Genomic DNA, 16,550 nt, shown 5'->3' with positions numbered 1-16,550 from the left:
GCATTTGACGGGGCTGAAGAGGATTTAAATCAGTTGAGAGTGTAGTGAGGATGCAAGCAACATTGTCTATCTCAATAACAAGCCTGATGCTGAGAGGGTCAGTACCCTAACCCGGCTGTAGAGAAGATATGTTTGACCAGACCCCGTAAGATTGTAATGAAAATGACAGTAGTAGATGGTAGACATCACTCCTACCACCGCCAGATATCCCCTCCTCCAAGTTAGTGTCAGACCCCCCCCCCCCACTCCGAAGTACTGCCCGACACCATCCTAACTACTATCACAAACACACCCCCATCCCTCCCTATCTCCCATTACCCTACATCCTAACTCCTATCACAAACACACCCCCATCCCTCCCTATCTCCCATTACCCTACATCCTAACTACTATCACAAACACCCCCCCATCCCTCCCTATCTCCCATTACCCTACATCCTAACTACTATCACAAACACACCCCCATCCCTCCCTATCTCCCATTACCCTACATCCTAACTACTATCACAAACACACCCCCATCCCTCCCTATCTCCCATTACCCTACATCCCAACTACTATCACAAACACACTCCCATCCCTCCCTATCTCCCATTACCCTGCATCCTAACTACTATCACAAACACACCCCCATCCCTCCCTATCTCCCATTACCCTACATCCTAACTACTATCACAAACACCCTCCATCCCTCCCTATCTCCCATTACCCTACATCCTAACTACTATCACAAACACCCCCCATCCCTCCCTATCTCCCATTACCCTACAGCTACCCTAGTTACCTTCCCCATTGGTTCTGTATAAATTTTCTGTTCCTCTTATTCAATCTTACTCTCTTTTAGCATCTTGGTTTGTCGTTATTAGATGAAAACATACTTAGCACCTTATAAATAATAATTGAAAATGAAGATTTTAAGCCTTATCTACATTGCTCTAATCTTCCTGCGCTGCTCAAGCTTGGGAGCAGAGGTGAACGACCCTGAGGACATAGACAGATTCTTGCTCTGCGAGCTCGCAGGTGCCGAGTGCTTGAAGAGTTACCCCAGTCGCGACCAAGGCCTGAGTACCGTGACGGAGCCGGGCGACAACCTCCAGAGGGACCCTTCAGCGAACGACCCGGAGGACATAGAGAGATTCTTGCTCTGCGAGCTCACGGGTGTGGACTGCTTGAAGAGTTACCCCAGTCGCGACCAAGGCCTGAGTACAGTGCTGGAGCCGGGCGACAACCTTCAGAGGGAGACTTCAGCGAACGACCCGGAGGACATAGAGAGATTCTTGCTCTGCGAGCTCACGGGTGTGGACTGCTTGGAGAGTTACCCCAGTCGCGACCAAGGCCTGAGTACCGTGCCGGAGCCGGGCGACAACCTCCAGCAAGAGACGTTAACCTATGAGACTTGCATCACAGATGACGAAATCCATGAGCTTCGTTAGATGCTGGACTTGGTTAAGAACAGGGTTATCTATAATGAGAAGCAGCACCAGTTACAACTGGAAGAGGCTGATCAGATTGCTAAGGAGCTCGTTCTTAACAACGATGAACTCCGTCGTGAGAACGAAATGCTTAAATTGCAGATAGAAGAACTCAAGGAAAAACACCGCTTAGAAAAGGATAGGCTGAACCTGGAGACGGAAGAGCTCGAGCATAAGCATCGTATGGACAGTGATTTCGTTTATCTGGCGATATATGAAAGGCAGAAGAAAGAGCTTTGTCAGAAGGACGGGCTTTATCCTGAGGTGGACTTTTCTAGATATTTCATTGCCTTCCTCTTGTGTGTGTGTGCGTATGTGTGTGTGCGTGTTATGGAGATGCAAAGGCACTATGAAGTGCACCGTCAGGAGAAGGATAGGCTTAATCTGGAGTTGAAAGTGCTGAGGGATGAGCTTCATGAGCAGGAAACGCTTAAACAGGAGATGGAAGTGCTCAGGCAAAAGCGCCTTCGGGAAGAGCTTCGTCAGAAGGAAATGCATAAACTGGAGATGGAAGTGCTCAAGCGGGAAAAGCTGAGGGAAGAGCGTCGGCAGAGGGAAATGCTTAAACAGGAGATGGAAGTGCTCAGGCAAGAACACCTTCGGGAAAAGGTTAGTCAGATAGAAAAACTTAAACAGGAGATGGAAGTGCTCAGGCAAGAGCACCTTCGGGAAAAGGTTAGTCAGACAGAAAAACTTAAACAGGAGATGGAAGTGGTCAGGCAAGAGCACCTTCGGGAAAAGCTTCGTCAGAAAGAAAAACTTAAACAGGAGATGGAAGTGGTCAAGCAAGAGCACCTTCGGGAAAAGCTTCGTCAGAAAGAAACACTTAAACTGGAGATGGAAGTGCTCAGGCAAGAGCACCTTCGGGAAAAGCTTCTTCAGAAAGTAAAACTTAAACAGGAGATGGAAGTGCTCAAGCAAGAGCACCTTCGGGAAAAGCTTCGTCAGAAAGAAAAACTTAAACTGGAGATGGAAGTGCTCAGGCAAGAGCACCTTCGGCAAAAGCTGAGGGAAGCGCTTCGTCAGAGGAAAATGCCTAAACAGGAGATGGAAGTGGTCAGGCAAGAGCACCTTCGGGAAAAGCTTTGTCAGAAAGAAAAACTTAAACAGGAGATGGAAGTGCTCAAGCAAAAGCACCTTCGGGAAAAGCTTCGTCAGAAAGAAAAACTTAAACTGGAGATGGAAGTGCTCAGGCAAGAGCACCTTCAGGAAAAGCTGAGGGAAAAGCTTCGTCAGAGGAAAATGCCTAAACAGGAGATGAAAGTGGCTAGGCAAGAGCACCTTCGGGAAAAGCTTCGTCAGAAAGAAAAACTTAAACAGGAGATGGAAGTGCTCAAGCAAGAGCACCTTCGGGAAAAGCTTCGTCAGAAAGAAAAACTTAAAGTGAAGATGGAAGTGCTCAGGCAAAAGCACCTTCGGGAAAAGCTGAGGGAAAAGCTTCGTCAGAGGGAAATGCTTAAGCTGGAGAAGGAAGTGCTCAGGCAAAAGCGCCTTCAGGAGAAGCTGAGAGAAAAGCTTCGTCAGAGGGAAATGCTCCAATTGGAGATGGGAGAAGCTCAGGGAAGAACTTCGTCAGAGGGAAATGCTCAAACTGGAGATTGAAGTGCTCAAGCAAGAGCGCCATCGGGAGAAGCTTAGGGAAGAGCTTCGCCAGAAGGAAATGCTTTATCCGAAAAGGGAAGAATGAGATATTGAGGAGTGATGGCTACTTTTTTGATATTCCTCCGTTTCCAGAGCTAGATTAGTCTATGCTCAGGATGATACTTAATACTCTTGCCCTACAGCAGGTCTTCGACCTGCTCAAGAAAGCCACATGCTGATCTTTGTTGTTCCCCCCATATCTTTTATCGAAAGTAACTATTACACGTTTTCTAATCATATGACGAATTCGAAAGCACTTGACACTTTGCATTCTCTGTGCCCCTGTGGTCTGACCTGCATCTTTATGTACACTTGCTACTTCTGTACTTTTTGTTGGCTTCATGAATAAGACATCAGTAGCAGCAATTTACATCTAGCTTTATACTTGCAGTACATCTCATTCAGAACACACACCAAAGATGACACAGATTAGTGTGACAGTCACTCGCTAGTCAAAATAGTGTGTGTTTGCTTATGTGTATCTCTATGTTTACACGTTTTTGTGAGCATGTGTACGTTTTTATTTACATCATGTCGTAAGTACGATGTGTATGTTGCGGCATGAGTTCTCGTGTTACCTGGGCTCTTAACATTGTAGTAGTGTCCGCAAAAAGCCTTGTCCGCCAACCAACGTATTCTTTTAAAAGCGATATGCGACTAAGGCTTATTGTGGGTACAAGCATATGACGCTCTCAGGTTGAAATCATAGAACGTGTAGTCGCTGAGACGTGTCTCTAACAGTGTTAACACCAGGAACACGCCTCAGTGTGCCTCAGGCTATCTTGTGGGAACGATGTTCTTTCTTTACTCTTCGTGTTTGCCACTTCATTGAGGGAATCTCACTTCTGAACGATATATTTCTTTCTTCAAGATGGTTGGCTCTTACCTTTCTAAGCAGGAGAAAGCCCAGATTCTCACCTGAAAGGAAGAAAATGACCTGGGTACAGAAGAGATTTCTAGGCGCACTGGGTGGTTAGAATGCGCGGTCAGGCGGCTGCTTTCATGCAACACCTCATCAGTGCCTCGCTTCATTCAGGAAATAAAGGTTTACATTAAAGCCACTTTGACGGCATAAAAGACCATTATAGTGTGGCGTGGTGGTGTTCAGAAATAGAGGAAATTTGAAGGATTAATCTAAAGCCCCTTCGGCGGCGCCAAAGGCCATTAACGTCTGCAGATGGTAAACAAGGCCAAAGGGATGATAAAGGTATACCAAGTATACCATCCCCTTTGAAAATGAAGCGGACTAGGTTTTACGCGGACACTGTATATATATATATGTATATATATATATCATATGCCTTCTCCAGATCCATAAATGCTACATACAAATCCATTTGCTTTTCTAAGTATTTCTCACATACTTTCTTCAAAGCAAACACCTGATCCACACATCCTCTACCACTTCTGAAACCACACTGCTCTTCCCCAATCTGATGTTCTGTACATGCCTTCACCCTCTCAATCAATACCCTCCCATATAATTTACCAGGAATACTCAACAAACTTATACCTCTGTAATTTGAGCACTCACTCTTATCCCCTTTGCCTTTGTACAATGGCACTATGCACGCATTCCGCCAATCCTCAGGCACCTCACCAGGAAGTGAAGTGTTTTAGATATCTGGGAGTGGATTTGCAAGCGGATGGAACCATGTAAGCCGAAGTGAATCATAGGGTGGGGGAGGGGGCGAAAGTTCTGGGAGCGTTGAAGAGTGTGTGGAAGTCGAGAACATTATCTTGGAAAGCGAAAATGGGTATGTTTGAAGGAATAGTGGTTCCAACAATGTTATATGGTTGCGAGGCGTGGGCTATGGATAGAGTTGTGCGGAGGAGGGTGGATGTGCTGGAAATGAGATGTTTGAGGACAATATGTGGTGTGAGGTGGTTTGATCGAGTGAGTAATAATAGGGTAAGAGACATGTGTGGTAATAAAAAGAGTGTGGTTGAGAGAGCAGAAGAGGGTGTTTTGAAATGGTTTGGTCACACGGAGAGAATGAGAGAGGAAAGACTGACCAAGAGGATACATGTGTCAGAGGTGGAGGGAACGAGGAGAAGTGGGAGACCAAACTGGAGGTGGAAAGATGGAATGAAAAAGAATTTGAGTGATCGAGGCCTGAACATGCAGGAGGGTGAAAGGCGTGCAAGAAATTGAGTGAATTGGAACGATGTGGTATACCGGGGTCGACGTGCTGTCAATATATATATATATATATATATATATATATATATATATATATATATATATATATATTTCTTCTTTATTTCATACTATTCGCCATTTCCCGCATCAACGAGGTAGCGTTGAGAACAGAGGACTGGGCCTTTCAGGGAATATCCTCACCTGGCCCCCTTTTCTGTTCCTTCTTTTTTTGGAAAATTAAAAAAAAAATAAGAGGGGAGGATTTCCAGCACCCCCCCCCCCCCACTCCCTTCCCTTTTAGTCGCCTTCTACGACACGCAGGGAATACGTGGGAAGTGTTCTTTCTCCCCCATCCCCAGTATATATATATATATATATATATATATATATTCTTTTTCTTTTTCTTTCGTACCATTCGCCATTTCCCGCATCAGCGAGGTAGCGTTATCAACAGAGGACTGGGCCTTAGAGGGAATATCCTCACCTGGCCCCCTTCTCTGTTCCTTCTTTTGGAAAATTAAAAAAAAAAAAAACGAGAGGGGAGGATTTCCAGCCACCCGCTCCCTTCCCTTTTAGTCGCCTTCTACGACACGCAGGTAATACGTGGGAAGTATTCTTACTCCCCTATCCCCAGGGATGATATATATATATATATATATATATATATATATATATATATATATATATATATATATATATATGTATATATATATATATATATATATATATATATATATATATATATATATATATATATATATATATATATATATATTATATTCTTTCATACTATTCGCCATTTCCCGCGTTAGCGAGGTAGCGTTAAGAACAGATACATATATTCTGAACATAGTATATAGAGATTCACGGGTGACTTATGTGCCAGTTATTCGCTCTTGATGCTGCGTTGGTTAACGTATTTCTGCAGCTGTGATTGTATGTTAATGACATTTAAATGTTTATACTCTTTAAATGAATAAGCCTATATGCACATACATAGAGCATTCTTGTAAATAAGATTCATCATTTAGCATATTTTTATACAGATGAGCATTGAAGGAACCGGGAGGAGATGCACAACAAAGAAAGTCTGAAATATTGTTGAGTCAGACGACTGACGCCATGGGTGCATTCCTCGCGCCACACGCAGGCTCTCCGTTGGTCGGTTCCCGCTCATAACAACAGCCCAGGACTTTCGACATGATTTTGATCTATACAAAACGTATATATTTCCCTACAATAGTCCTGGGATTACCTTGCTAACTGAAAATACTTGTCCCTGTTACTCTCGGTTTCCTTCCCTTCAAGATTTAGATGTTCCTTCCCAAGTAAATATGGTCGTTTCTTGTCGTTCCTTTACATTAACACTATAGGTTTAAACTTTCCGAAGCTCTTCATCCTCAGTCTGCGAAATAGCACATGGAATACAATCTCTCTCACTCAAGGGAGGCAGATTGATTATCAACGAATATGTCCATGCATATCGTTGGTCATGACTTAAAGCAATATTGCTTTAATGGATATTCTGACCCGTATTATATAGAGTATGTATATACATAATAAGTAATGAAAGGGTTGGAGAGATGTGTGGAGATATAAAAGGTGTGGCAGAGAGAGCAGAGGAGGATGTGCGGTTTGCACATTGGGAGAAAATGAATACAACCCATATGAGCAGAACACTAAATGCACGTCCGCATACTGATATTACCCAGGTTCACCCAGCTGCTCACAGTCATTCCCAGCTACTCTACTGATCTCTCCACACGCTCCTGAAGATGATTTGATGAATACATAACCAAACGTTAAGATAACCCTAGGAGGTAGGTATCCTCCCCACCCATGTAAAAAGACATGTTAAACAACTTACAAAATTCAGAAAGGATCTGACACACACACACACACACACGATATATATATATATATATATATATATATATATATATATATATATATATATATATATATATATGCACACACAATTTCTTTCTTTTTTTTCTTTTGTTTATCATACTTTGTCGCTGTCTCCCGCGTCAGCGAGGTAGCGCAAGGAAACAGACGAAAGAATGGCCCAAGTCACCCACATACACATGTATATACATACACGTCCACACACGCACATAAACATACCTATACATTTCAACATATGCATATATATACATACACAGACATATGCATATATACACAAGTACATAATTCATACTTGCCTTTATTCACTTCCGTCGCCACCCCGCCACACATGAAATGACAACCCCTCCCCACGCATGTGCGCGAGGTAGCGCTAGGAAAAGACAACAAAGGCCACATTCGTTCACACTCAAGCTCTAGCTGTCATGTATAATGCACCGAAACCACAGCTCCCTTTCCACATCCAGACCTTACAAAACTTTCCATGGTTTACCCCAGACTCTTCACATGCCCTGGTTCAATCCATTGACAGCACGTCGACCCCGGTATATCACATCGTTCCAATTCACTCTATTCCTTGCACGCCTTTCACCCTCCTGCATGTTCAGTCCCCGATCGCTCAAAATCTTTTTCACTCCATCCTTCCATCTCCAATTTGGTTTCCCACTTCTCCTCGTTCCCTCCACCTCTGACACATATATCCTCATTCTCAATCTTTCCTCACTTATTCTCTCCATGTGATCAAACCATTTCAATACACCCTCTTCTGTTCTCTCAACCACACTCTTTTTTATTACCACACATCTCTCATACCTTTTTATTACTAACTCGATCAAACCACCTCACACCACGTATTGTCCTCGAACATCTAATTTCCAACACAACCACCCTCCTCCGCACAACCCTATCTATAGCCCACGCCTCGCAACTATATAACATTGTTGGAATCACTATTCCTTCAAACATACCCAATTTTGCTTTCCGAGATAATGTTCTCGCCTTCCACACATTTTTCAGCGCTCCCAGAACTTTCGCCCCCCTCCCCCAGCTGTGACTCACTTTCGCTTCCATGGTTCCATCTGCTGCCAAATCCACTACCAGATATCTAAAACACTTCACATCCTTCAGTTTTTCTCCATTCAAACTTATCTCCCAATTGACTTGTCCCTCAATCATACTGTAACTTGCTCTTATTCACATTTACTCTCACCTTTCTTCTTTCACACGCTTTACCAAATTCAGTCACCAGCTTCTGCAGCTCCTCACCCGAATCAGCCACCAGCGCTGTATCATCAGCGAACAACAACTGACTCACTTCCCAAGCCCTTTCATCTGTAACTGACTCACTTCCCAAGCCCTCTCATTGGCAACAGGCTGCATACTTGCCCCTCTCTCCAAAGCTCTTGCATTCACCTCCCTAGCAACCCCATCCATAAAGAAATCAAACAACCATGGAGACATCGCGCACCCCTGCCACAAACCCACATTCACTGGGAACCAATCACTTTCCTCTCTTCTTACTCGTACACATGCCTTACATCTTCGATAAAAACTTTTCACTGCTTCTAGCAACTTGCCTCCCACACCATATATTCTTAATACCTTCCACAGAGAATCTCTATCTACTCTATCATATGCCTTCTCCAGATCTATAAATGCTACTTACAAATCCATTTTTTTTTCTAAGTACTTCTCACATACATTCTTCAAAGCAAATACCTGATCCACACATCCTCTACCACTTCTGAAACCACACTGCTCTTCTCCAGTCTGATGCTCAGTACATGCCTTCACCCTCTTAATCAATACCCTCCCATATAATTTCCCAGGAATACTCAACAAACTTATACCTCTGTAATTTAGATACTCACCTTTATCCCCTTTGCCTTTGTACAATGGCACTATGCACGCATTCCGCCAATCCTCAGGCACTTCACCATGAGCCATACATACAATGAATATAGTTACCAACCAGTCAACAACACAGTCACCCCCTTTTTAAATAAATTCCACTTCAATACTATCCAAACCCGCCGTCTTTCCGACTATCATATTCCGCAAAGCTTTCACTGTCTCTTCTCTGTTTACCAAACCATTCTCCCCGACCCTCTCGCCTCGCACACCACCTCGACCAAAACACCCTATATCTGCCACTCTATCATCTAACATATTCATCAGACGTTCAAAATACTCGCGCCATCTCCTTCTCATATCACCACTACTTATTACCTCCCCATTAGCCCCCTTCACTGATGTTCCCATTTGTTCTCTTGGACAGACAAATGTATATACAAAATGGGTCGGCCTCGAACCCCAGGTAGGGCGTCTGGCTACCTCGGCCACGCGGAGGCTGAAAGACTCACACTCTCGACTTCTAACGTTTTTACGCATGTCACAACCTCATCTCAGTTGGGGTAGCATGGACGTTAATCTCACGTAACTCCGATAGTGTGTCAAATATGTCGATGGACATATGGCCGAGGGGAGAGAGAGAGAGAGAGAGAGAGAGAGAGAGAGAGAGAGAGAGAGAGAGAGAGACCTATACCATTCATGTGTTAGATTAAGATGGTAGATGTGTGTGATTAACAATTTTCACATGGGGTCAGAGTAATCAGTGTATGGACACCTGACCATCAGGTGTGGAGACTGAACAGGTGTTGGTCAAAGTACCCTCACAGCGTGAATGATAACACGCAAGATGACACATGAAAACAGAAAGTGGTAAACTGACCACACGATTCACGTGACCTTCCTTGCCCAGGGCTTTTCGCCTCTATCCCAAGATCTGCGGAAGAAGTCCCTTGGTAAGTGCGACATGTAAAGGCTTACGGGAAACTGATATCATCCCAAAGATGAGACATGCTTGTCAAATGGCGCTTATATGAAGGACTTTCAGGGACAGGAAAGGTCAAGGTATGTCTTGTGACAGTCCCGAAACTCAAGGAAATTTCCTGAAGACACATCTTAGACGAAAGTAACGTTGAAGACGTTGTAAAGGAAACTGGATGGAACCCTTCAGTATACAATGGTTGATGTGTATATTTTTGTATACAACATGTGCAAGGAAGAGATAAATCTTATACATTTCACGATCAGTATCTCATGTACATTTGAGTAAAGTTATGTATCGCTACACAAAAGCAAAAATTGCATAAAATCTACATTTCTATATCATGTATGTAGTCGATTTGTGACTTATTATGATGACAAGAATACTGAAGGCAAACTATTCAATACCTTTGATGGGGACAAAGTCTTTGTGTTATACGAAATGTTAGTTTAAACAGAAAGCATGGACTTCTTTGGGATGAACTGATAAAGATAAGGATAAAAAAAAGGAAAAAAAAATAGGATGTACTTAAGAAGAATAACTATGCTAGATTTGTGAACAGTTTTCAAAAGTTGCCACTAGAACCATCGTACTACTCAGGCAGCAACGTATAACCGAGAAGTTAGAAAGAACAGTTAAACTAAAGACGAGAATATCACATCACAAAGACTGTGCTTAATGAGTACTTATGCAAGTGTCGAGAGTGATATAGTAATGATGCATTTGACGGGGCTGAAGAGGATTTAAATCAGTTGAGAGTGTAGTGAGGATGCAAGCAACATTGTCTATCTCAATAACAAGCCTGATGCTGAGAGGGTCAGTACCCTAACCCGGCTGTAGAGAAGATATGTTTGACCAGACCCCGTAAGATTGTAATGAAAATGACAGTAGTAGATGGTAGACATCACTCCTACCACCGCCAGATATCCCCTCCTCCAAGTTAGTGTCAGACCCCCCCCCCCCCACCCCACTCCGAAGTACTGCCCGACACCATCCTAACTACTATCACAAACACACCCCCATCCCTCCCTATCTCCCATTACCCTACATCCTAACTACTATCACAAACACACCCCCATCCCTCCCTATCTCCCATTACCCTACATCCTAACTACTATCACAAACACACCCCCATCCCTCCCTATCTCCCATTACCCTACATCCTAACTACTATCACAAACACCCCCCATCCCTCCCTATCTCCCATTACCCTACATCCTAACTACTATCACAAACACCCCCCCATCCCTCCCTATCTCCCATTACCCTACATCCTAACTACTATCACAAACACACCCCCATCCCTCCCTATCTCCCATTACCCTACATCCTAACTACTATCACAAACACACCCCCATCCCTCCCTATCTCCCATTACCCTACATCCCAACTACTATCACAAACACACTCCCATCCCTCCCTATCTCCCATTACCCTGCATCCTAACTAGTATCACAAACACACCCCCATCCCTCCCTATCTCCCATTACCCTACATCCTAACTACTATCACAAACACCCTCCATCCCTCCCTATCTCCCATTACCCTACATCCTAACTACTATCACAAACACCCCCCATCCCTCCCTATCTCCCATTACCCTACAGCTACCCTAGTTACCTTCCCCATTGGCTCTGTATAAATTTTCTGTTCCTCTTATTCAATCTTACTCTCTTTTAGCATCTTGGTTTGTCGTTATTAGATGAAAACATACTTAGCACCTTATAAATAATAATTGAAAATGAAGATTTTAAGCCTTATCTACATTGCTCTAATCTTCCTGCGCTGCTCAAGCTTGGGAGCAGAGGTGAACGACCCTGAGGACATAGACAGATTCTTGCTCTGCGAGCTCGCAGGTGCCGAGTGCTTGAAGAGTTACCCCAGTCGCGACCAAGGCCTGAGTACCGTGACGGAGCCGGGCGACAACCTCCAGAGGGACCCTTCAGCGAACGACCCGGAGGACATAGAGAGATTCTTGCTCTGCGAGCTCACGGGTGTGGACTGCTTGAAGAGTTACCCCAGTCGCGACCAAGGCCTGAGTACAGTGCTGGAGCCGGGCGACAACCTTCAGAGGGAGACTTCAGCGAACGACCCGGAGGACATAGAGAGATTCTTGCTCTGCGAGCTCACGGGTGTGGACTGCTTGGAGAGTTACCCCAGTCGCGACCAAGGCCTGAGTACCGTGCCGGAGCCGGGCGACAACCTCCAGAAAGAGACGTTAACCTATGAGACTTGCATCACAAATGTCAAAATCCATGAGCTTCGTTAGATGCTGGACTTGGTTAAGAACAGGGTTATCTATAATGAGAAGCAGCACCAGTTACAACTGGAAGAGGCTGATCAGATTGCTAAGGAGCTCGTTCTTAACAACGATGAACTCCGTCGTGAGAACGAAATGCTTAAATTGCAGATAGAAGAACTCAAGGAAAAACACCGCTTAGAAAAGGATAGGCTGAACCTGGAGACGGAAGAGCTCGAGCATAAGCATCGTATGGACAGTGATTTCGGTAATCTGGCGATGTATGAAAGGCAGAAGAAAGAGCTTTGTCAGAAGGACGGGCTTTATCCTGAGGTGGACTTTTCTAGATATTTCATTGCCTTCCTCTTGTGTGTGTGTGCGTATGTGTGTGTGCGTGTTATGGAGATGCAAAGGCTCTATCAAGTGCACCTTCAGGAGAAGGATAGGCTTAATCTGGAGTTGGAAGTGCTGAGGGAAGAGCTTCGTCAGCAGGAAACGCTTAAACAGGAGATGGAAGTGCTCAGGCAAAAGCGCCTTCGGGAAGAGCTTCGTCAGAAGGAAATGCATAAACTGGAGATGGAAGTGCTCAAGCGGGAAAAGCTGAGGGAAGAGCGTCGGCAAAGGGAAATGCTTAAACAGGAGATGGAAATGCTCAGGCAAGAACACCTTCGGGAAAAGGTTAGTCAGATAGAAAAACTTAAACAGGAGATGGAAGTGCTCAGGCAAGAGCACCTTCGGGAAAAGGTTAGTCAGACAGAAAAACTTAAACAGGAGATGGAAGTGGTCAGGCAAGAGCACCTTCGGGAAAAGCTTCGTCAGAAAGAAAAACTTAAACAGGAGATGGAAGTGGTCAAGCAAGAGCACCTTCGGGAAAAGCTTCGTCAGAAAGAAACACTTAAACTGGAGATGGAAGTGCTCAGGCAAGAGCACCTTCGGGAAAAGCTTCTTCAGAAAGAAAAACTTAAACAGGAGATGGAAGTGCTCAAGCAAGAGCACCTTCGGGAAAAGCTTCGTCAGAAAGAAAAACTTAAACTGGAGATGGAAGTGCTCAGGCAAGAGCACCTTCGGGAAAAGCTGAGGGAAGAGCTTCGTCAGAGGGAAATGCTTAAACAGGAGATGGAAGTGGTCAGGCAAGAGCACCTTCGGGAAAAGCTTTGTCAGAAAGAAAAACTTAAACAGGAGATGGAAGTGCTCAAGCAAGAGCACCTTCGGGAAAAGCTTCGTCAGAAAGCAAAACTTAAACTGGAGATGGAAGTGCTCAGGCAAGAGCACCTTCAGGAAAAGCTGAGGGAAAAGCTTCGTCAGAGGAAAATGCCTAAACAGGAGATGGAAGTGGCTAGGCAAGAGCACCTTCGGGAAAAGCTTCGTCAGAAAGAAAAACTTAAACAGGAGATGGAAGTGCTCAAGCAAGAGCACCTTCGGGAAAAGCTTCGTCAGAAAGAAAAACTTAAAGTGAAGATGGAAGTGCTCAGGCAAAAGCACCTTCGGGAAAAGCTGAGGGAAGAGCTTCGTCAGAGGGAAATGCTTAAGCTGGAGAAGGAAGTGCTCAAGCAAGAGCGCCTTCGGGAGAAGCTGAGAGAAAAGCTTCGTCAGAGGGAAATGCTCCAATTGGAGATGGGAGAAGCTCAGGGAAGAACTTCGTCAGAGGGAAATGCTCCAACTGGAGATTGAAGTGCTCAAGCAAGAGCGCCATCGGGAGAAGCTTAGGGAAGAGCTTCGCCAGAAGGAAATGCTTTATCCGAAAAGGGAAGAATGAGATATTGAGGAGTGATGGCTACTTTTTTGATATTCCTCCGTTTCCAGAGCTAGATTAGTCTATGCTCAGGATGATACTTAATACTCTTGCCCTACAGCAGGTCTTCGACCTGCTCAAGAAAGCCACATGCTGATCTTTGTTGTTTCCCCCATATCTTTTATCGAAACACTATTACACGTTTTCTAATCATATGACGAATTCGAAAGCACTTGACACTTTGCATTCTCTGTGCCCCTGTGGTCTGACCTGCATCTTTATGTACACTTGCTACTTCTGTACTTTTTGTTGGCTTCATGAATAAGACATCAGTAGCAGCAATTTACATCTAGCTTTATACTTGCAGTACATCTCATTCAGAACACACACCAAAGATGACACAGATTAGTGTGACAGTCACTCGCTAGTCAAAATAGTGTGTGTTTGCTTATGTGTATCTCTATGTTTACACGTTTTTGTGAGCATGTGTACGTTTTTATTTACATCATGTCGTAAGTACGATGTGTATGTTGCGGCGTGAGTTCTCGTGTTACCTGCGCTCTTAACATTGTAGTAGTGTCCGCAAAAAGCCTTGTTCGCCAACCAACGTATTCTTTTAAAAGCGATATGCGACTAAGGCTTATTGTGGGTACAAGCATATGACGCTCTCAGGTTGAAATCATAGAACGTGTAGTCGCTGAGACGTGTCTCTAACAGTGTTAACACCAGGAACACGCCTCAGTGTGCCTCAGGCTATCTTGTGGGAACGATGTTCTTTCTTTACTCTTCGTGTTTGCCACTTCATTGAGGGAATCTCACTTCTGAACGATATATTTCTTTCTTCAAGATGGTTGGCTCTTACCTTTCTAAGCAGGAGAAAGCCCAGATTCTCACCTGAAAGGAAGAAAATGACCTGGGTACAGAAGAGATTTCTAGGCGCACTGGGTGCCTAGAATGCGCGATCAGGCGGCTGCTTTCATGCAACACCTCATCAGTGCCTCGCTTCATTCAGGAAATAAAGGTTTACATTAAAGCCACTTTGGCGGCATAAAAGACCATTATAGTGTGGCGTGGTGGTGTTCAGAAATAGAGGAAATTTGAAGGATTAATCTAAAGCCCCTTCGGCGGCGCCAAAGGCCATTAACGTCTGCAGATGGTAAACAAGGCCAAAGGGATGATAAAGTTATACCAAGTATACCATCCCCTTTGAAAATGAAGCGGACTAGGTTTTACGCGGACACTGTATATATATATATATATATATATATATATATATATTTGTATATATCATATGCCTTCTCCAGATCCATAAATGCTACATACAAATCCATTTGCTTTTCTAAGTATTTCTCACATACATTCTTCAAAGCAAACACCTGATCCACACATCCTCTACCACTTCTGAAACCACACTGCTCTTCCCCAATCTGATGTTCTGTACATGCCTTCACCCTCTCAATCAATACCCTCCCATATAATTTACCAGGAATACTCAACAAACTTATACCTCTGTAATTTGAGCACTCACTCTTATCCCCTTTGCCTTTGTACAATGCACGCATTCCGCCAATCCTCAGGCACCTCACCATGAGTCATACATACATTAAATAACCTTACCAACCAGTCAATAATACAGTCACCCCCTTTTTTAATAAATTCTACTGCAATACCATCCAAACCTGCTGCCTTGCCGGCTTTCATCTTCCGCAAAGCTTTTACTACCTCTTCTCTGTTTACCAAATCATTTTCCCTAACCCTCTCACTTTGCACACCACCTCGACCAAACACCCTATATCTGCCACTCTGTCATCAAACACATTCAACAAACCTTCAAAATACTCACTCCATCTCCTTCTCACATCACCACTACTTGTTATCACCTCCCCATTTGCGCCCTTCACTGAAGTTCCCATTTGCTCCCTTGTCTTACGCACTTTATTTACCTCCTTCCAGAACATCTTTTTATTCTCCCTAAAATTTAATGATACTCTCTCACCCCAACTCTCATTTGCCCTCTTTTTCACCTCTTGCACCTTTCTCTTGACCTCCTGTCTCTTTCTTTTATACATCTCCCACTCAATTGCATTTTTTCCCTGCAAAAATCGTCCAAATGCCTCTCTCTTCTCTTTCACTAATAATCTTACTTCTTCATCCCACCACCCACTACCCTTTCTAATCAACCCACCTCCCACTCTTCTCATGCCACAAGCATCTTTTGCGCAATCCATCACTGATTCCCTAAATACATCCCACTCCTCCCCTACTCCCCTTACTTCCATTGTTCTCACCTTTTTCCATTCTGTACTCAGTCTCTCCTGGTACTTCCTCACACAAGTCTCCTTCCCAAGCTCACTTACTCTCACCACCCTCTTCACCCCAACATTCACTCTTCTTTTCTGAAAACCTTAGCCTCCACAAGATAATGATCAGTCATCCCTCCAGTTGCACCTCTCAGCACATTAACATCCAAAAGCCTCTCTTTCGCGCGCCTGTCAATTAACACGTAATCCAATAACGCTCTCTGGCCATCTCTCCTACTTACATACGTATACTTATGTATATCTCGCTTTCTAAACCAGGTATTCCCA

At 44.1% G+C, this 16,550-nt stretch overlaps 1 protein-coding gene across 1 annotated transcript; it reads left to right on the top strand.

The window, feature by feature from the left end:
- Positions 1-1,421: 1,421 nt before the first annotated feature.
- LOC139755386 (uncharacterized) lies at positions 1,422-14,152 on the top strand. Its single transcript, XM_071674067.1, has 3 exons — positions 1,422-3,073; positions 11,786-12,173; positions 12,261-14,152. The coding sequence occupies exons 1-3, from the start codon at positions 1,434-1,436 to the stop codon at positions 13,899-13,901; spliced, it is 3,669 nt and encodes a 1,222-aa protein (XP_071530168.1). The 5' UTR covers positions 1,422-1,433; the 3' UTR covers positions 13,902-14,152.
- Positions 14,153-16,550: the final 2,398 nt, after the last annotated feature.

The sequence above is a fragment of the Panulirus ornatus genome, chromosome 1 (assembly GCF_036320965.1).
Source record: "Panulirus ornatus isolate Po-2019 chromosome 1, ASM3632096v1, whole genome shotgun sequence".
Lineage (NCBI taxonomy): Eukaryota > Metazoa > Arthropoda > Malacostraca > Decapoda > Palinuridae > Panulirus > Panulirus ornatus.
This window is presented reverse-complemented; position numbering and strand designations above follow the sequence as displayed.

Coding starts and splice junctions, on each gene's coding strand:
- LOC139755386 (XM_071674067.1), top strand. CDS start 1,434: ATGCTGGACTTGGTTAAGAACAGGGTTATCTATAATGAGAAGCAGCAC. Junction 3,074..11,785: donor AATGCTCAAACTGGAGATTG/AAGTGCTCAAGC, acceptor GCGCTGCTCAAG/CTTGGGAGCAGAGGTGAACG. Junction 12,174..12,260: donor GCGACCAAGGCCTGAGTACC/GTGCCGGAGCCG, acceptor GAGCTTCGTTAG/ATGCTGGACTTGGTTAAGAA.